The 21,116-nt window shown below is 42.6% G+C and overlaps 1 protein-coding gene across 3 annotated transcripts in view; it reads left to right on the forward strand.

Moving 5' to 3' along the window:
• DCSTAMP (dendrocyte expressed seven transmembrane protein) overlaps positions 1-11,707 on the forward strand; it is a 19,745-nt gene extending 8,038 nt beyond the window's left edge. For 2 of the 3 annotated variants that reach the window (XM_011970538.1, XM_011970537.1), the window contains 3 exons: positions 3,593-4,633; positions 9,899-10,207; positions 11,153-11,707. In XM_011970538.1, coding sequence (XP_011825928.1) covers positions 3,605-4,633; positions 9,899-10,207; positions 11,153-11,227 — 1,413 coding nt within the window. In that variant the 5' untranslated portion in view covers positions 3,593-3,604 and the 3' untranslated portion in view covers positions 11,228-11,707. The remainder of the gene's footprint in view (positions 1-3,592; positions 4,634-9,898; positions 10,208-11,152) is intronic. The other variant, XM_011970539.1, reaches the window with a different exon arrangement.
• The last annotated feature ends 9,409 nt before the right edge of the window (positions 11,708-21,116 follow it).

A 21,116-nucleotide genomic window follows, 5' to 3' on the forward strand; every position in this document is an offset into this window, starting at 1 on the left:
GGTTGGTACAATCCAGCACCTATCTCTTTTTTTGTTGTTGTTTTTTAAAAAGACAGATGGAGTCTCTCTCTGTTGCCCAGGCTAGTCTCAAACTCCTGGGCTCAATCAAGCAATCCTCCCACCTCAGTGTCCCAAAGTGCTGGGGTTATAGGCATGAGCCGCCACGCTCAGCCTCCAGTGCCTATCTCTAAGCCTCCCGTCAGCTTGGGCATTCAATCTTTGCCTAAAGAGCAGAGAATGGACAGTCTTCATTTTCTGTGGCAGCAAAGAAACAAGAAATGAGTTGCATTTACTGGGGACCTTTTATCCAGAGAGTCTTAAGGTTCTTGCTAAGGTTCCCCTCATTAAACCGAAAGGAGCAGGTAGGTCATATATTCAGTTAGGGAAAATGAGGAACAGAGAGGAAATCAATGCCTCAGTCAACGATGCCAAAAGGGCAGACTGGAACATCAGCCTCTGGGCTCGTGGGCCTAAATTCTGCTCTGGGGCTTGAACTGTAAAATAAGAGAAGATACCTTCAGTCCTCTCACCACAGAAAGTTTTGGTGTCTGGTGACGTGCTATTTTCAACACAAAACTAAGAAGGATAACATTAGAGCTGTTGCCTGTTAAGAAAACATGTTCTTCTTACAGGGCAAAATTGCAGTCGTATATCTTATTTAATTGATATTAGATTTTATTGCAGAATGTTAAAATGTTAATGTGTCCATAAATCTTTTTCATACTTTCAGAAAAATGTCTGTATTAGGAACACACTGTACAAGGATGAAGGCAAGAGAAAGGAAAAATGAATCCAGAATACACATTATTAATTTTTTAGGAAGGAAGCAAAATGGTGCCTCATAAAGGAAATTAGAAAAAAGTTAAGCAGCTGGGATTTCTGATTTCCTTTAAAGAAGAATCTGCTAGTTTGAGACATATCCTTACAGAGTCAACTATTTTGATGCAGGGAACAAAAAGTGAGCAGATAATGGAAATGGGCTTGTGATATCCAGGTCAGCTCTTAACAGCCACTGGCAGAAGGTGTGATGCCTCCAGCAGGGAAAAACAGTGAGCTGAGGGTCCTGTCACATGACGCAGAACCACGGAATTGGGGCATGGTACAGACAACAGGGCCTGGAAGTCTGGCCTGAATCCTGCTGTGCCGTCTCCACTGTGTGATTGCTGACAAATTCCAGTAAGCACTCCAAGCCTCAGTTTCCCCTGTATCAGATGCAAATAGCATCTGCAGGCTTGGGGCAGGGATAGAAAGATGCTTTATAAAAAGTGCCTACAATGTAATAGATAATTAACATCTTCTAGGGTATCAATCAAATAATGGTTTGGGGTCAAACCCAAAGCAATGGGAGAGCAACGAGTCATGCCTGGGAGGAGAGGCCGCAGCTCCTGACTTCCTCTGGTGCTGCGTGTCCTGCCCTCTGCCCATCCACCTGCAGAGTCCTCTTGCCTGTGCCATGGAGCCTGTCTGACTCAGTCCACAATGCCAGGGAAGGTTCAGCAGCACAGGGGCCTATGGTAAGGCCCATCTCTATCTTCACCCTTCAGTCCAACCTCTGATTCCAAAAGGAAGCAAGCTTGCAGGAAAAAGGAACTATGGCCTTTTGCTGGCCCCCATTTTCACTACCATTCTAATTCCCTTTCCTGCTGATGCTGTCAGAACATCCTCATATGTGGGATCTGGACTCTGCTAAGGCCAGTTCCACATGGCAGTGACCCCTCTTCAACACTCAAGCTCACCTCATATCTCTTTTCTGCTCTGAGCATTTCCATTCGGATTATACGGCAGGAACTGCAAGCACTCTCTACTCTTGGTGGAGAAATTTACACATTTACTCGTAACCTGCCTATTCCCCCCATTTTATTTCTGCCCTTCGTTAACCTCATTCGGCCTGAACACAGAAAGAATAATTTCCTCACCTCTGTTTGCTCAGTGCAGGGTTCATCTCACACGACAAATGTAATTCACTGGCTCTCACTGTATTCAGCTACTCCGTAAATTCAGACCCATCCTATTTAATGAGACGGGATTTATTTGAGATTGTTTAAAAATTGATCAATGTCCACATTAAAATCCCATACATGTGATATAACACTTATTAGATATTTTCATGTCAATCAGGAGAGAATATCGATTTTATTTTATATATCTATCACTCCAAATGAATCCAAGTCTCTCTGAGAGCATCACAGACCTAAATCTGTGTGGCTGATAGTGTGTTAGCAGCTCCACAGTGCCTTCATTCTAATTATTCCAGATCTAGGAGAAAAGAAAAGATGATTATCTCAGTGACACAAAATAAATATTCTTCTTTTCTTTGTCAGAGTCTCAGGAGGAAACTTTTCTCAGAGAGCAGGGGCATAAGAGGGAAGAAGCCATGGTTACAGAGCGGAGACACAATGGCCTCAGTCCAAAGCTGCATTTAAGTTTGGATGCCCTTGGTGTGCTTTCTGGTCTGTAAAACTGAGCACAAGGAAACAGATGACTATTAAAGAGTAAGCTTTCATAATGCAGTTTATTGACATTTCAGCCTATCAGCCTAGGGTTCAACTATTAAGACTTATGATATAGGACTGTTACCCTTATCAATAAACAACGACTCTCTAGCAGACCAGTAGAGAATTCAGTGGCTTGAAATAAATCAGCATTTATGATGGCTCACGTGTCTGTGGTCAGCCGGTGGGTCGGCTGAGAACCAGCTGGTCTCGGATGGCCTCTCTCACATCTGGCCGTTGGATGGCTATTGGCTGAGCTGATGGAATTGCCTGGTCAGGTGCCTTTCATCATCCAGCATTCCAGCCTGGTATAACAGGCTCAATAATGGACCCCTCAGAGCTGTCCATGTCCTACTGCTCAGAACCCACGAATATATTATGTCGCATGGTAAAAGAGACCCTGCAAATGTGATTAAGTCTCTTGAGATGGGGAGATTATCCTGGATGATCTGGGTGGGCTCAGCGTATTCACAAGGGCTCTTAGAAGAGGGAGGAGGGAGGATCAGAGTCTAGAGAGAAGATGTAAGGATAAAAGCAGAGGGAAGATGCAACGTTGCTGGCTTTGAGATGGCAGAAAAAGGGTCCACGAGCCAGGAAATGTAGGTTGCCTCTAAAGTTGAAAGAGGCAAGGAATCAAGTTCTCCCCCAGTGCCTCCAGAAGGACCACAGTATTGCAGGCCCATTTTAGACTCTGACCTCCAGAACTGTGAGAGAATAAATATGTGCTTCTTTAAAACACTCAGTGGTTATCTGTTACAGCAGCGATAGCTGGGAAATGCATCTGGACTTAGCAGGAGCAGAGTTCCACGAGAGCACATGGAGTGAGTCCAAGGCCCAGGATCGTCACTGGCATTTCTGCTGCATTCGATTGGGCAAAGAAGTCACAAGGCCAGCCCAGATGCAAGGGATGGAGGAATAGACCTCATCTCTTGGTGGTGGAAGGTGGAAGAAGCTGTGAAGTCATATTTCAAGGGAGAGGACACAGGAAGAGTAAATAATTATGGCCACTTTTTCTGCAGTCAGTCTACCCCCATGGCCTTTATGAAGGTCAGAGGACATTCAAAAGCAGTTTCTGACCTTGGTTTCTTTTTCATTTTCAGGATGCAGGGAGCATGGGTACCTGGACCTTAGGCACTGATATCTTCCTAAGTCTTTGGGAGACTTACTTGTCTCCAAGAAGCCCTGGATGGATGGACTTTATCCAGCATTTGGGAGTTTGCTGTTTGGTTGCTCTTATTTCAGTGGGCCTCCTGTCTGTGGCCTTCTGCTGGTTTCTATCATCAATCATGGCGGCTGCTGGCTCCTGGATTATCACATGTGTTCTGCTGTGTTGCTCCAAGCATGCACGATGTTTTATTCTTCTCGTCTTTCTCTCTTGTGGCCTGCGTGAAGGCAGGAACACTTTGATTGCAGCTGGCACAGGGATCGTCATCTTGGGACACGTAGAAAATATTTTTCACAACTTTAAAGGTCTCCTAGATGGTATGACTTGCAACCTAAGGGCAAAGAGCTTTTCCATACATTTTCCACTTTTGAAAAAATATATTGAGGCAATTCAGTGGATTTATGGCCTTGCCACTCCACTAAGTGTATTTGATGACCTTGTTTCTTGGAACCAGACCCTGGCAGTCTCTCTTTTCAGTCCCAGCCACATCCTGGAGGCACAGCTAAATGACAGCAAAGGGGAAGTCCTGAGCGTCTTGTATCAGATGGCAACCACAACAGAGGTGTTGTCCTCCCTGGGTCAGAAGCTACTTGCCTTTGCAGGGCTTTCGCTCGTCCTACTTGGCACTGGCCTCTTCATGAAGCGATATTTGGGCCCTTGTGGTTGGAAGTATGAAAACATCTATATCACCAGACAATTTGTTCAGTTTGATGAAAGGGAGCGACTTCAACAGAGGCCCTGTGTGCTCCCACTGAATAAGGAGGAAAGGAGGAAGTATGTCATCATCCCGACTTTCTGGCCGGCTCCTAAAGAAAGAAAAAACCTGGGACTGTTTTTCCTCCCCATACTTACCCATCTTGGCATCTGGGTGCTGTTTGCAGCTGTAGATTATCTGCTGTATCGGCTCATTTTCTCAGTGAGCAAACAGTTTCAAAGCTTGCCAGGGTTTGAGGTTCGCTTGAAGCTGCATGGAGAGGTAGGGACCCACTGGTACTTCTCATGGTGTATCCTGGCTATTTGCTGGTCTGTCTTGCAAAAGATCATGAACCTCCCAAGGCAGGGAAGTGGCTTATTCGCCTTTGCATCCTTGGTGCCTGGCATAGTGCTTGGCACATACAAGGAACCCAACAAATGCAGGTTAAATTGAAGTGAAGTCCCGATGTTAGGGTGTGATTCTGCATTAGTTCCCTGTGGCTGCTGTGGACAAATGGCCAATAATTGAATGGCTCAAAATAACAGAAGTTTATTCTCGGATAGATCTGGGGAGAGAAGTCCGAAGCGAGTGTCGCTGGGCTAAAACCCAGGTGCTGTTGCTGCTGTTTGCGTCTTCCAGATTCTAGTGGCCGATGGCATCCCTTTGCCTGTGACCACATCACTCCCATCTCTGCTCTGTCATCGCATCACTTTCTTCTTTGCATGTGGAAAATCTCTCTCTGCCTCTGTCTTAAAGAATGTATATGATTGTATTAGGACTTTTCAGTATAATCCAGGGTAATTTCTCTATCTCAAGATCTTTGACTTAATAACATTTGCAAAGATCCTTTTTCCAAATAAAGTAACATTAACAGGTTCCAGGCACTAATACCTTGTATCTGTAGGGCATCCTCCAGCCTCCTACAGTCAACAAACACTCAAATGTGGAAATAAGTGTCTCTGAGGTTGAACATGAAGTGGATTCCCAAGCAGGACTATCTGGCGTGAACCTAAGAGACAGGGATTTAGGACCTGCCTTCTTCTCATCCTCGAGCTTGGGCAAGTAGACTTTGAGCACCTTCTCTGAGCGAGAACTTTGCTGTGCATCCTGAGCCCTTATCAAACACAGGAGGGTTCCCAAGGCATCGGCGCAATGTTTAAAAGGATGATTGTTGAAAAGGGCTCCTAAGTTGCCCAGTAAAATGGCTGGTGCTGGTAGCTGGTAGCACCCACTTTTAAAAATGCTACACAGCTACACTTCGGTGTTTTGAGAGAGACTGGATTACTAGTTCTCAGCCTTCAATGTGTGTTAAGAATTTCCTGAGTTGGATATAGAGTTTCAGGCCTCGATTTACACAGATTTTGTTTTAACTGGGAGAGCATTTTAAATGAGCATGGCTGTGATTTCAAGGTAGGTGGTCCATAGACCACATTTTGAGAAACTCTAGCCTAGGTATTAGAAAGCAAGGACCCTCTAAACCAGAGGTCCTCAACCTTGGATACAGAGTTGCATCACTGTGGAGTTGAACTAACCAACTCAATACCTCTCTCCAGAATCCCCAGAGATTCTGTTTTAATTGAACTGGGGTGAGAGATTTTTAAAACCTCCCAGAGTAATTCTAACGTGCAGCCAAGATTGAGAACCCCTGTTCTAAACCCTTCACTCCAAGAACAAAGCCAGAAAGTTAACTCCTAATTGCCATCAGATGGATCTGTGAAAAATCTTCATTAGCCAGGACAGCATCTGTCTCTGAGTTGGTCCCTCCTGCATCTTGAGGGATCTGGCTTTCTCTTCTCTATTCTCCCTCTCCCTCCTCTTGGCAACTATGGACAGAGAAGATGGTGGGGATGGGGCATCCCATCATTTATCATTTCTTTTCCATTTTCTCTGTGGATATTTGTGCTTATGTTGACATTTCAGAGGATCTGGATATTGTGAGACACTTACCTTATTGTTTTTTAAACCCAGAAATTGCCAGGCTGAATGACATGGGATGTGTATGCACATGTGCAGGTGTGTATGTGCATGTGTGTGATGCATGCTGGGCTTAAGTACACTAGCCCAGGCTGGCAAAAATAATGCAGGTGAACCCCAAAACTGGGGCTTAGCCTAGGAGGGTTCTTGGCTTTGCTTGGGAAAGAATTCAAGAGTGAGCTGACAGTGAAAGAAAGCAAGTTTTTTAGAACAGAGTACAGCAAAATGGCTGCTCCACAGGCAGAGAAGGACTACCCCATAGGCAGAGTGGCCCAGACTAGCACTCCTGGATTGTTCGTCTGTTGTATTTATACCTAGTCTTAATCATATGCTAATTATGGAGTGAGTTATTCATCAGCTTTCTGGAAAAGCCATATAAGACAACTTCTGGGTTATTGCCATGGTATCATTTGTAAGCTGTCATGGTGCTGGTAGGAGTGCCTTATGCAAATATATTATAATTAGCATATAATGAGCAGCGAGGACAACTAGAGGTTTTTTTCATCACCATCTTGGTCCTAGATGATTTTGGCTGGTTTCTTTGTTATATTCTGTTTCTATCCACAGGGTCATGACAGAGGCTCAGTAAGCAAGTCCTGCTGATCTCCTGCCTCAAAAACGCCAACAGCTGTTTCTTTTTTTAAAAAATTATTATTTGTAATTTTTATGGCTATTTTTAATTGACACATAATCATTGTACACATTTATGGGGTATCCAGTACCTGTTTCCATGGGTCTGATTTGCCGTACTGTTCCTCAAGCTGCCCTAGGCTGTGCCAGCTGCTGGGGAAATCACAGAGGAAAAACGGCCACAATGTTGCCTGCAAACCCTCCCGTGAAGCCCCCCTTGCCATTTCTCTCTTTCCCTCTCAGGGCCTCAAATCCCCCTGCTGCATCCACACTTTTCCTCCCCTTTCGTCTGGCTCAGCAGATCTAGTCCCATGGCTCCTGCCCTCCTAAGCCTGGGCTGCTTCTCAGAGTTGATTATTCTGAGCTCTCTGCATCCCCTGAAGAATCCCGTTAATTACAAGTCACGCTGTTGCTCTAGCTATTTGGAGCGGTGGATAATGGAAGTAGTGTTTTAGCTGAAAGCCAAACAAGAATTTCAGACATGCTTGATCTTTAGGAGTGGCCAGGAAAAGGGCCTCGCTCCTTCCCTCCCATTCCCCTCCTGTGTTCTCCTTTCTTGGCTTCCCCCCTCAATTCTCCCTCTCTCTCCTACGTTTTTCTTCTCTCTCATTTACTTCTCTCTTAGCCAGTACCCATACCTGTGTTGTGAATTCTCACCATGTTAGATAGAGGGGGAAAAAAGCAAGTTCTGCCTTCCAAAAAAACCCAGCTTTCCAAAGACAATGTCCTGACACCTTCTTCTTTGGGCACTGCTGATTCCTGGGGGTGCGAAGATGTCTAGGTTGTGAGGGCCTCCTTGAGGGGCTTATGTCCTGAGAGGGAGGTCACCGTGTACACACGTGAAACAGCAGGGTGGTGGGCACTGGAACAGATGTGAGTACGAGACTGCTGTGGGAGCGCTTCTCAAACTCTCTCCTGCTGTATCGGAGAGACTGTGCTGCCAAGAACCAGCTTCTGCATGACTGGCGATGCCCTACCCTTACGCCAGGGTGCCCTTGGGGGCTCCTGGTCTTTACCATTGCCTCACATTTGCCAAGGAAAAGTCACGCAGGAAGAGAAACACTGGCTCAAGATGTTGCCAATTTCTTTCTCACTTTCGTATGATTTTAAATATATGTTTTAAATAAAGAAGATGGGAAATGACCCAAGTAGAGCTAGCTCTGTGGGTGGGCAGTGTAAATAAAAGTAGCCAGAGTTTCTACTTACTGAGCACCTACTATGTTCACTGCATTTGGCAGCATTAACTTTTCAGGACTGGCTGACACCAGAGCCTGCCCTCCATTCATTGCTTAGTGCTGTGCCAATAAATTGTTTATTTAAGAGAGGAACATATATATTAAAACATTGGGGTACCATTTAGTATATTGCTTGGCATTTTGAAAGAATTAATTTGTCTTCCACATTACCCTCAACCAACCCCATACAAAAGTGTCCACACAAACTTTCTGAAGCCCTGATTCCCAACTGCAAAATCCCCAGTTAAATTTCTAGACAAAATAACTTTGTCCCAGACTGAACACCCGCTGCTTTCTTATTGCAGGATTTCTCATCACTGACTCAATCGATGTGTTTGTTTCTTCAACAGTATTAAAAAGAGTGCATGTCTTTGCTCTGGGGACTGAAATCTTTCTATTTAATTGTAGGCAGACTATTTTTTTAATAAGAGAAAGGGAGAGGCAACACAAATGTTTTTCATTGCTTCGGCACAGTGCTGGGGAAATTATAGAGTTGACTTGACATTTGTGTAGAGGTCCCAGGTTTGGGATTTCCAGAGTCTTCACAGGCAGTGGGATAGATCCAAGGTGCCCAGTGTCCTCTGGGTGTGGTTGGGATCTTTTTGAGAAGTCATTTACCTTTTCCTGGCCCCAGGGCTCTGTGGCACTAGAGTGATAATAACTTACTAAGCACCCCAGTCTGTAAAGCTAATGTTCCTTCCCCAAGGTGTTTAATTTACACTGGGAGTAGTTTATTCATGGGCAGGATCTGGTCCATTAACTCCTGTTTTGCCAAATTAGAAAACAAATCCACTGAGAGATTAAATGATTTTCCCAGGTCAGAGAAAGAAAGAGCTGGATCAGCACACACTTCTCTCGTGGTGGCTTGGCTGGGTGGCTCAATGTCATCTCCTGCCCTCTGTGTCAGTCTGCTGAGGACAACTGGCTTATGCTCTTGCCTTCAAAAAGGAAGGAATGTACCTCTCATGAGCATCCAATAGGGATGAGAAATTTTCCTATTTTTAGGACCTGCCCAAACATGATTTTAGAGTCTCCTTCAATAACGTGGGCTGGAGGGCCAGTGTATCAACCTAGAAGGGAATATAGTACACTAAATAAGAATAATCCCCCCTAAGCTCCGGAAGGTAGATGTAGAGCATAATTTAATGCCTCAACATCTTTGTGACCTTGTGGTCTGCTTAAGGGGTATTGGGAGGATATGATGGGGTCCTAACGGGCTATGTTCTAAAGCAATCTTCTCCCTGAGTTTAGCTGACTCCCCGCTCTTTCTTTTGTCCCATATGTCCTAACATGTAGAAACAAATATTCCATGAAAATGAGTTATGTGATCAAATTTGTTAGGAAAACTGCTGGCTAAAGTTAAAAGATTCCTCTGCCTACTTCTCAGAGCCTTCAACAGTCTAATGGGCATTGTGATTTTCGAAAGAAGGGATAGAGTGAAAAAATGTATTTAATACACTTCTCTCAAGGGAATCTTTACTGTATTTCTACAAACCCACTTCAGAAAACACTGCAATAGTTACAAATAAGACACATCTCTTCTCCTTTGCTCCAATCATAACACACAAAGGAATATGTGATAGTTCCTTTGGCCAAAGCTCCCTGCATGTTTGAAGATAGTGCCGTGTGCTGCAGGGAAGTACTGAGAAAGACAAGGACTGAGTACAAAAGTGGCATGCATCATGATTATTTTATTCTTTCATTTTAGAAACAAGGAACTCAAGATGTTTTCCATGATTCTTCCTTTAATATATCTGTGTTTGAACCCAACTGTATCCCGAAACCAAAATTCCTTCTATCTGAGACCTGGGTTCCTCTCAGTGTCATTCTTGTGATATTAGTGATGCTGGGACTGTTGTCCTCTATCCTTATGCAACTTAAAATCCTGGTGTCAGCATCCTTCTACCCCAGCATGGAGAGGAAGCGCATCCAATACCTGCATGCAAAGCTGCTTAAAAAAAGATCAAAGCAGCCGCTGGGAGAAGTCAAAAAACGGCCGAGTCTCTATCTTACAAAGGTAAGGCCAAGATGGTGGTGTAACCTCCAATTGAGGAAGTGTTGAGTTTGAGAGGGAAATGGGAAAGGGGACTTCGAAGCACTTAATGCTTCAGCTTCACATCAGGGCTTGTATCCCAGCAGTAGATAGGACACTGGGGGAAAATGAACAAACATACGTGGCTAGAGCTCTTACTTCTGTGATTTGAATGCTGATCCAAAGGATACTACAAGATATTCTTAATATATTCGTTTCAAGTAAGTATGTTCAGTCATTGTAGAGCAGCAACTGGAGAGGTCCTTAGTGTTGACTATTAAAGGGCAAAGCACAATACGATATGCTTTCCTAGGTAAAGAAAAAACAGACAGGGAAATGTCTACTATAGCTTTGTAAATGCCAGAGAATTTGTTCATTTTCCAGTGTATGTGTATGTGTGTATAGAGAGAGGATAGATAAAAATATAATAATATATATACAAATATATAAATAAAAGCATAATGACTCATGCATCTATAAAATGGACATATATCAAAAATTTTATGTAATTTAATACATACATATTAATGAGGGAATGGTAAGAAAAATTACAACCAAAGAATAATTCAAATAACACACAGATATATATAGGCCATCAGGAATACCCAACGAATTTGCTTAACAGATGCAAAAACTGTCTTTTTCTTTAAGGGTGGATGGGAGGGGTCAGTTGTACTCTACTGGCCGGAGTTCATATGCTGGTCATGGACAAGAATCACTCACATTGTTTCTATCAGCCACCTGCAACTTACAGAGTTGGGAAATAGCCCATAGACAATGGAAGACCAACATAACCCACAAAAATAAGCTTATTTCAGTCTTTTGCTGTTTTCCCCAACATCTTTAACCCTACAATGAAAAATTTAAGTCAGAGGCATTTTAAATGACTCCAACTCCAATGCCCATTTATCCACTTTTCTGTTTCTTCAGATTCATTTCTGGCTTCCAGTCCTGAAAATGATTAGGAAGAAGCAAATGGACATGGCAAGTGCAGACAAGCCATGAGAGACCCTGGGTACTCCTCAGCCACATCGCACCAGCGGTTCTCCTCCGGTCTATGATGGCAGTCACTATTCATGCTGGATAATACAGAACTATATGACGCAGTCCTCTCAGGAGTCTGAGTTTACAGAGCCACCTTGCAGCACGTGGTTATGCCTCAAAGCCAAAGAGCTGCCAGGTAAATGGTTATGTGATCTGTCTTCCAAACAAACCACATGATCTCGCCTGTGTCACAATGTAATAGGACTCTAGCTGGGTCCCTGGTGATGAGTTTCAGCATAGAATAATGTTCAAAGAAAATAAACCAAAAACAGTTGAAATCTCTACGACACCCTCACAAGCAAATGCCAAGGGGAACATACATGTAAAAAGCCAGTAAACTATCTTCAAACTCTTCTGTCCTTAATGTCTTGCATGTCTATTGCCCCCACAATGGTCTCTTTCCTCCCTGCCCTCTTATTAAAGAACTCTTTCTGAAACCCATTCCTAACAGCTCCTAGTTTCTTCTTACCACCACCTGCACTTCTGCCCTCTACCCGCCTCTATTTTGTTTTCTCCTCTTTTAGCAAATCCCCTGGCTGATATTTATGACAGGGTGGCCTACGTACCATGTGCATTAAAATTTCATACAATTCTTGTTAAAGTATACATTTGGGCCCCTTTTTGACTTTAACTACACTCCAAATCACTTTTATTTTTATTATTTTATTTTTTATTTTTTTGGAGATGGAGTCTCACTCTGTCGCCCAGGCTGGAGTGCAATGGTGCTATCTCGGCTCACTGCAATCTTTGCCTCTCAGGTCCAAGCAATTCTCCTGCCTTAGCCTCCCAAGTAGCTGAGATTACAGGCGCCTGCCACCAAGCCCAGCTTCTATATATATATATATGTATATTTGTATATTTGTATTTAGTAGAGATGGGGTTTCACCATGTTGGCCAGGTTGGTCTTAAACTCCTGATCTCAGGTGATTCACCTACCTTGACCTCCCAAAGTGCTGGGATTACAGGGGTAAGCCACCATGCCCAGCCCCCATATCACTTTTAACGGGTCACAGGACACACTGTCTTTTTCTGTTAGGCATGTTTGCCCTCAGTCTGAAGTGCTCTTCCCTATAGGAAGGACAGACTGGAAAGCAGTGCTGTTGGAAGGACAGACTAGAAAGCAGTGCTGTCACCAAAGGTAATTTTGATCTTGAAAACAGGATTTAGACTCACTCATTAGGGTCCATCTCACTTGGATGGGAAATGCTTATTTAATTGCAGCTTACTCACTTTGATTTAAATGAATGTTAAGTTTCTTGAGACATCCACTGTGAAATGTGCTGTTAATCTTATAGAGGCAGAAAGGTACTGCCCAAGGCAATTTCATAGAGCACCCTTTTTTCACCTCTAATTGTAATGGCCTATAAAAGTATATTGCATTATCACCTAAGTCACCATTTCTCGTCTCACAAATCTCAGTCTGGTTCCATATTTTGTTAGGGGCTATCAAGTGTCTTTCTGATGTGCTTAATAACTCTGTTGTCAGTTGAGTTTCTCTTTGATAGTAAGACACGGTAATTCTAAACACCTTCATGAGAACAGGTCTCTTTTATTGTTCTACTTGGGATAAAAAATGGTATCTTTCCTCTTCTGAGATTTTGTATCTACTACTTTGTCTTTTGGGACCTAATCAATCATAATTGTAATATGGGATATGTTGAAGTCCTCACATGTTACATATTTTTGTCTTAATTCACTTAAGAGAAAGAAGTACACATATCTCACCCTAAGAAAGTAAGAACTAGCGTTCTCATCCAAACTCAATAATAGTGATTCCCAAAAAGTAGTAAAGACTACCAAAGTCAATTGTTGAGATTATAGTATGGAAGAGAGGAACTGGATGAAAAAATGAGTGTGGGTTGAATGTAGTTATATGTCTATATTTAAAAGTCTATATTATATTAGGCTAATAAAACCCCCACACAGTGGGGAGGAAAAATTCAAATTAACAGGTGGCTGAGGCTTTTCCAAGCTTTCCCAGTTCAAAACCCATTTTGGTTTCAATCCATCATGATTACAGTGACATTGTTAAAAGCAGGAAAGAAAAGGAGGTAAGTAATTAGGTAGTGGGGACAATTTATGACCTTTTATTATCTCAATTCTGAGTGTCCATGAACTTTACTTTTGTACTCAGGGAGCAAAAGAAATCAGAATTGAATTTGTCATTGGAGCACTCTGTCAAATGCAAATAGAAAACAAAAAAGGCAATGACAGAAATGAAAGCGTAACAAGCCACAGTCACTGCAATTAAGGCAGAAGGTGTTTGCACCACTTTACTGGATGCTGAGGAAGTACATTGTGGTGAAGGAAGTGCCCCTACCACTGCACTCGGCCTCATTCGACAAAGACAGAGAAGAGCATGCACACTGACCAAAGCGTGGGGCTCAGGTGGTGGACAGGTTTAGAGGGCATAGAGGAGGACCAGGAAAGACTGAGACAAAGACGCAGGCCTTGCCTGCTCACTCATTCTGTAGGGTTATGGTTACCAAAGCTGGCTGATCATCAGAACCATCTCCAGAGGTTAAACAAATAAAATAAAATTACAGACGCCCAAACCTAAATTCAGATATACTGACTTAGGTAGGTGCAGGGAGGGTCCTGGAAGTGTGTACCCTAAGGAACTTCATGGGTGATGCAGATGGTTAGGTCTGTTCGTTAACCACTGGTTTAGAGAATTGTGGCAAGCCTTGGAGAGCAGGGATTGCTGATTAAATAAAAACACATTACATGGTATCTATGTAATTATCTGTGTGAACATGCATACAGGACTTTGATTCTACCTGTTGCTGAGCCATTCAGTTTCTTTGATTCTACCTGTTACTGAGCCATTCAGTTTCTTCAATAATGCCAAATGCAAATTTCTTGTCAAGAAATGTATTGTTCTCATCATCTGCAGTCCAACTCACTTACTTGTATAAACAAGCACCCAAACAAAAACAAAACCCATGACAACACCATGAATTATACAATTTTAACCTATAGTTACTTGCTTTTTAAATATGATTTGGTACCAAATACTATTTTTTAATTAAACGATTTCAATTTGGAGGATAGTGTAACACTTTTTTAAGAAAATGAAAGGTCACCTTGACTACAACAACCACATGATGTAATTGAAAGAATTATAGAATCTTAGAATGGAGAAGGCTGGATTCAAATCCTCATTCTGCTAATTATTAGTGACATAAACTTAGCAACTTACCTCTTATCTCTCTGAGCCTGTTTTCTTATGTACAGATTGGGGCTGAAAAATATGAGTCTCCCAGCATCTTTTTGAGAACTAAATGAGATGACATATATAAAGCCTCTAGAATACTTCCTGTCTCAGATAAATAAATGTTAGCAATGTTAGCTCTTTTCTTCCTCTTTCTTCTTTCCCATAATTCCCTGCCCAACTCCACTTTCTTCAACTTTTGACAATAGGGTCTGATAAAAAAGAGTGGAAACAAACAAAAAAAGAGAATTTCAGTCAAACTTGATATACAACAAAGGTCGGCAAACTTTTTCTGTGAAGGATCAGACGTCAGAGCAACTCTGATGCAACTACTCAATTCTGCCATTGTAGCAAGAAAGCAACCATAGACAGTAAGTAGACAAATGAGCATGGCTGTGTTCCAATACAACTTTATTTGCACAAACAAGTGGCAAGCTGGACATGGCCTGTGGCTGTTTGCCAATACCTGATAATACAGAAAGGTTTTTTAGAAATACATGAGTTGGTGCAGGATATGATGCAATGGGGACTCAAAGTCAGAAAAAACAAGGTTTGAGATCCCCCTTCACCACCAACTAGCTGGATGACTTTGCAAGTCACGTCACCTCTCTAAGCTCAATTTTCTCATCTATAAAGATCAAGGAGTTTAGCTAAAGAATCTCTGAAATCTCTGCTATGTCTTTAAGCCTATGATTCTTCGGGAGACAGCAGTGTCCTGGAGAGAATCACCAATGGACTGTAACTCAAGTTTCAGCATTTGATGTGTTTGTTCTTTCACAGTTGATCAATGAATCATAAAGAACAACAGAAGCGCTCCACTCCTAAGTATGATTTATTTGATGAAAAAGGGAAAAAATAACATTTGGTCAAAATAAATGTTATTTTCTCCACAGACACAAAGAAGCAATCAGAATGGTTATTCAATTCTAAATGTCATGTGTAATTTCATATGGCTTAAAGTCAGATTGCCATGTCAGTGGCTGAAGACCTGCTAATTGAAAGTCTTGCTTTTTTCTAAGTGAGCAGTACTCTCACTCTAAATGTGATATATTAATCAGGGAGTAAAAAAAATCAATCAAAATTGTTTTTCCAAAGGAAACCATTGTGGAAGTATGTTTGTACTGAAACAGTAAGTGTGCTATGTCCTGCAAGAGGAAATGTTAATATGTACTAGAAAATAAATAGTAAGTTGTTTAAAAACACGTGATGAAGGAAAGGATACTGAATTAAAAATTGGTCTCTAATTCTGGTACTGCTACCAAGTAGCTTAGCCAAAGCACTTGTCTCTCGACTCAATTCAGTTATTCATAGAAAATATCATAATAGTTATTAGTTATAGTTATTAGTAAGCCCTTACTAGGCGCCAGACACTGTTTTTAGTGAATTATTTCATTTAATCCTCACCCAAACCCCATGAGAGAGGATCTGCTGCTATTGCTGTTTTGTAGATGAGAAAACTGAGGCACAAAGAGGCTAACTTGTCCACAAGTTACCTATAAAGCATTGAGAAACCTCTGTTGTCATTCCTGATTCCTTTCTCCAATAAAAAGCCTATTGCTAGTGCAGGGATATCTATACAACTAGAAAATTGTTTTCCTGAAAAATCAGCATAATTCTAAACAGTCCTCACTGTTCTTTAGAGTGCAAAAAGTCACGGAATCATTAATTCGGCTTACACAAATGAATGATTTCTCTGTCTGCATTCTTCGACCATGAAATCCTAGACAACTTCCAGAAAGCTGTGGCCCGGAACACCCCGATCCCACTCAGAACACTATTTATAAGAATGCCCCGTATGCAGTAGTCTTTACAGTTTTTCTTTTTCTCAAATGTTCTCTAGCCTATGTAGATGACATTTATGCAATTCAGAGAAAGATGCCTCAACAGGATTAGTCAGCAGCAAAGTCCTCTGACGCAGCTTCTGTGATCTAGTTAAAAATAGGAAAGAGGATGTTTTGCATAAGTCATCAGCATTGTGTGGTATTGGAGAACTGACCACTGTTTTGGTTCCCACATCCTGTTACTTTATCTAAAAACAGATGAAAACCCTGTCCCTGAATTCTTGGACAAGACCTTTTGCTTCTGTGACCTCAGGGCTCAGGTTCTTCTTGTTCTGGGCTCCTTTGGTCACTTCCCTTCAGCCCCTGCCATTTACAATCCCAACTGTCAGTCTTGGGCTCAGGACCTCTGCTTTCCTTCTGCCCTCCCAGGGATTGCAAACCAAGGGCTAGAGGGGTCAGGTAGATAATATGAAGCCAACCAGGTAGATGAGGGGAAATTAGACGACGCCCTTTCTTGAAAGGAGGGCGTCTCTTTACTAAACCTCTGACAGATCGACTGGCTTTTCCCAGAGCAGGCAAAAATCCAGATTGATAGAGAAACTTGCCTAATCTTGAAATGTTAGAAATAAATTAGAATATTAATTTAAAAAATAGAGTGGGGGTCAAATCATAAGATTTTCAGTTTGTGACCTCTGCCCCATACCCTCTCCTGTGAGGAAGTTGTGTGTTACCAGCTATAGAATGAAATTCTACAAAATCTAGATAAACCCTCCCACTTTTTCCAGTTCTTGATTTCTAATTTGGAAAGGGTATGGGATGATGATAGGAGTCCTGGATTCTGATTTTGGCTCTGCCCTTTGCTAACTATGGAACTTTGGATGAGTTAGCTTCACCTTTCTGGGACTCAGTCTCCTCATCTTTAAAATGGGCAATTAGAGGCAATGAGCTTGAGAGCTCTATCAAGCTCTATTAGCCAGTGAGTCTGATAGATCTTCATTCTCGTCTACCCTTCCTTGCCCTTCCTGATCTCAAATACCAATTCCCCACCACAGTGAGTGACCCGAATATTTTCCTGATTTTCTCAGTTTAGAAGTCAGCTTTATTTGTAACTCTCTTGCTGTCTAACACCCAACCAGTTCTGTTGCTGCAGCATCCCTTAACCCTCCTCTCCACCCCACAATGTTGGCTGTCACCATCATGTCCTCAACAAATCACCACATTTGCTTTCGTCTCTACTCCAGCTTCTCCATCGCCCCTCAGTTTTGCAGTCCCTTCTCCAGAAATGAAACAAAAACTAATTTAAAAGCACTTGGTTCAGAGCTTTTCCCTGGAACAGAATGTACGTGGAAATTTACAATCCCCATTTCTTATCACAGCCAATCCCCAAATTGCCGCTGCCCTTGAAGGTTAATGGGCATCTTTAAGTCACAAGCTGGGCATGAGGGGAAGGTGCTCTCAAGTGGTCCCTCATTAGGAAATCAAACATTCATACCCCAGGAGGAGCTATAAATATTTAGACACTATCTCAAATATAAGTCTCTAATGCATTATGGACAACAATGTTACCAAATGCCTGGAAAGGAAGAACTCTCTAGCACATTTTTTTTCTCACAAAAGTAGAGAAAGTTTCTCTCTCTTAAAAGTAGAGAAACTGTTATCGCCCAAAAAACAAATTCCTATTTATCATTGGCAGGGCTGAACCTTGAAGGTAGGAAGATTCTGGAGAATTCAAACCTCTCCCCTTTATCTTGTTTTTCAGCTGGTGAATGTATTCAAGCCGAATTCAATGTGTCAGCAGTATCACGCTCCCTCCAAAATCTCCAGTGAAGAATCTTCCCTTGTCTTTTCTGTCTTCTGTGGTTGCTCACACTCCCCAGCGTTCCCTGGTTTATGGCATCATAAACCAATTTCTGCTTCTGTCTTCACATGACTGTCTTCTTTCTGTGTCCAACATTCTCCCTTCCTATAAGAACAGAGTTATTGAATTACAGTCCACCATCATCCAGTATGACCTCATTTTAATTTTATTACATCCACAAAAACTCTATTTCCAAATAAGATTATATTTATAGGTACCAGGAGTTAGAGCTTTGTATTATTCCTTTTTCACACTGCTATACACATACCCGAGACTGGGTAATTTATAAAGAAAAAGAGGTTTAATAGACTCACTGTTCCATGTGGCTGGGGAGGCCTCACAATCACGGAGGAAGGCAAAAGGCACATCTTACATGGCAGCAGACAAGAGAGAATGAGAGCCAAGTGAAAGGGGTTTTCCCTTATAAAACCATCAAATCTCGTGAGACTTACTTCCACGAGAACAGTATGGGGGAAGCTGCCCCCGTGATTCAATTATCTCCCACCAGGTCCCTCCCACAACACATGGGGATAATGGGAGCTACAATCTGAGATAAGATTTGGGTGGGGACACAGCCAAACCATATCAGGCTTGAACATATCTCTTGGGGAGGACACAATTCAACCTGGTACAGTGAACAACCAGCAAAGAATTTCCCCTTCAAGAATCACGCTATGTGCATTATGCAGAATCAACTCTTTAGAACATAACATTTACGAGTCGGTCATAGCACAGCTGCACAGTTAGAATGAACTTTCTATATTTTTGAGTGTACCTCAGCTCTCAATGCAGACAAAAAAGAGTAGGAGAAATCAACATTGGGTTTTTGATACAGTCAGAGGGAAGTTGTTCTAAGGAATTTGGGATTATATCTTAGCCACAATAAATGGTTTGCTACTTAGAGGCTCATTGAGCTTCAGGAAAGGACCTACATTTGCTTGAGATGATGTTCAGGACCTAGACAGAAGACCTCAGCAATACATTGAACTGAGCCATCAGAGGCCATATAGAGAGAGATACCAAATGTGGGAATCAATACAGGGTTTTATGGGAAGGCAGAGAATGGTGGTTAAGGACCTTAAGTAAGGAATAGGTTCAGCTGCTGCACCAAGGGAATGCCTATCCACACCAGCTGTGAGTAGTATACGTGTGGCAGACAGTTTTGCTAGAAGAGGCGAAAATTCACCTTGAAAAGAAAAGGTGAGGTGATCCTCAACCAGTATTAGTGGGCCCCATCTGAGTATTTCTTAAAAGTCTTACATGTTTTAGCCTGGGAGCGGTGGCTCACGCCTGTAATCCCAATACTTATAGAGGCCAAGATGAGAGGATTGCTTGAGTTCAGGAGTTCAAGGCCAACCTGGGCGACATAATGAAACCTCATCTTTACAAAAACTACAAGACGTAACAAAATTTGCCAGGTGTGGTGGCACATGCCTGTATTTCTGGCTACATGGGAGGCTCAGATGGGAGGATCACTTGAGTCCGGCAGGTTGAGGCTGCAGTGAGCCAATATTGTGCCACTGCACCACAGGCTGGGAGACACAGCAAGACCCTGTCTCAAAAAACAAAAACAAAACGAAGTATTACAAGTTTACAGTTGAAGAAGAGACTATGGTAAAAAAAAAAAATATCTATCTATCTATCTATCTATCTATCTATATATATACACACACACACTATATGAATAGAGAATGGCTCAGCACGATCCATCCTCATTAAAGGTATGCAAACCATGTTAGGGCCTTGGAAAACACAAATAGACCAGTCTAATAAAAATGGCATGGTAAAACAAAATTAAGTGTTCACTGTGACTCTTGTTCCCATATTTGCTTGCGATGATGTTCAGGTCTTCTTCAGTCTTGACGGTGAGCCTACCAGCAGCCAGATGATGGCAGTGACCAGGAGGTGACAGAGTCTACTGAGATGGGTGAAAGTTTGAGAGCCAGACATTATTTTTGGAACCAAACGCTTCTCCCAGAGACTCTTTTCAGGGCTGGCTTTCAATATGTGAGAAGAAAACAGTTTTGAAACGAGTCAATGAAAATGGCTGACAAGAATTATTTCTTGGCGAGGAAGTTGTGAAGAAATTTTATATTTCTAGTTTAAAATGCGTTTAAATGCATTTTCAAAGTTAATTTCTGAGACGACAATGTTCCCTTAATTTAAGAGATTCTGTATCAAGAGTAGATGTAAATACGGCTGGGAATTGCCATGGTTAGAAATCTGAATAAAGTACAGCAGTGCCTGGGAACTAGAGGCCAATTGAGAACAGCATAATGTAGAAGTGAGTTGCCAAGGGAACAAGCCTCCAAGTGAGACACGACCATCCTGCGGGCGGACACCATATAGAGAGATGGGAGGGGGACCAAGAACGTGCTAGGCGGCCAAGAGTCTTCAGGAGGGACAATGAGACAGCCTTCCCATTAGCTATCTGCCACCAGAAAGAAAGCCAACAGCTTCCAAAGCCACCAAAAAGGGGAATACAATTCAGGGCTTCTTGAGTATTTTCAATCTGACCGTATTCATTTTGTCATTCAAGTGTTGGGTTACTCCAAAGAACACTGACCGAGTGCCTTCTGTGTGCCAGGCACAAGTGTAGGGCTAGAGACTAAGGAGGCACAGTAGCTCTCTGTCTCTGGTTGCTCTCTGGAAGAGCAAGACCTAAACACAGCCACTGGCTCACTCCTGGGAATTGGGCCTCCTTTTGCCCTGCAGCTCTGGTCCTCTTGCAGTGGGCCAGCCAGGTCGCCTTCCTGGCTGAGGGACACCCTGACCACGGTGCCCAGGATTCCAGCTCCTTCAGAACTGATCTTCTTGGCCTCCACGTCATCCCCATGGCAGGTCCAGCACCTGTGATCAGCCTCCCCTGTGCTCCACTGACCTCCTCCCACGCTTCCTGCTGGGCTTTCTCAGAACTTGCCTGGAATGTCCACTTCATTTCACCATCCTGGTCTTCCCAACTCTGTGTGCCTTCCCCATCCGTTCTGATGCTCAGTC

The sequence above is a fragment of the Mandrillus leucophaeus genome, unplaced genomic scaffold, assembly GCF_000951045.1.
Source record: "Mandrillus leucophaeus isolate KB7577 unplaced genomic scaffold, Mleu.le_1.0 Scaffold950, whole genome shotgun sequence".
Lineage (NCBI taxonomy): Eukaryota > Metazoa > Chordata > Mammalia > Primates > Cercopithecidae > Mandrillus > Mandrillus leucophaeus.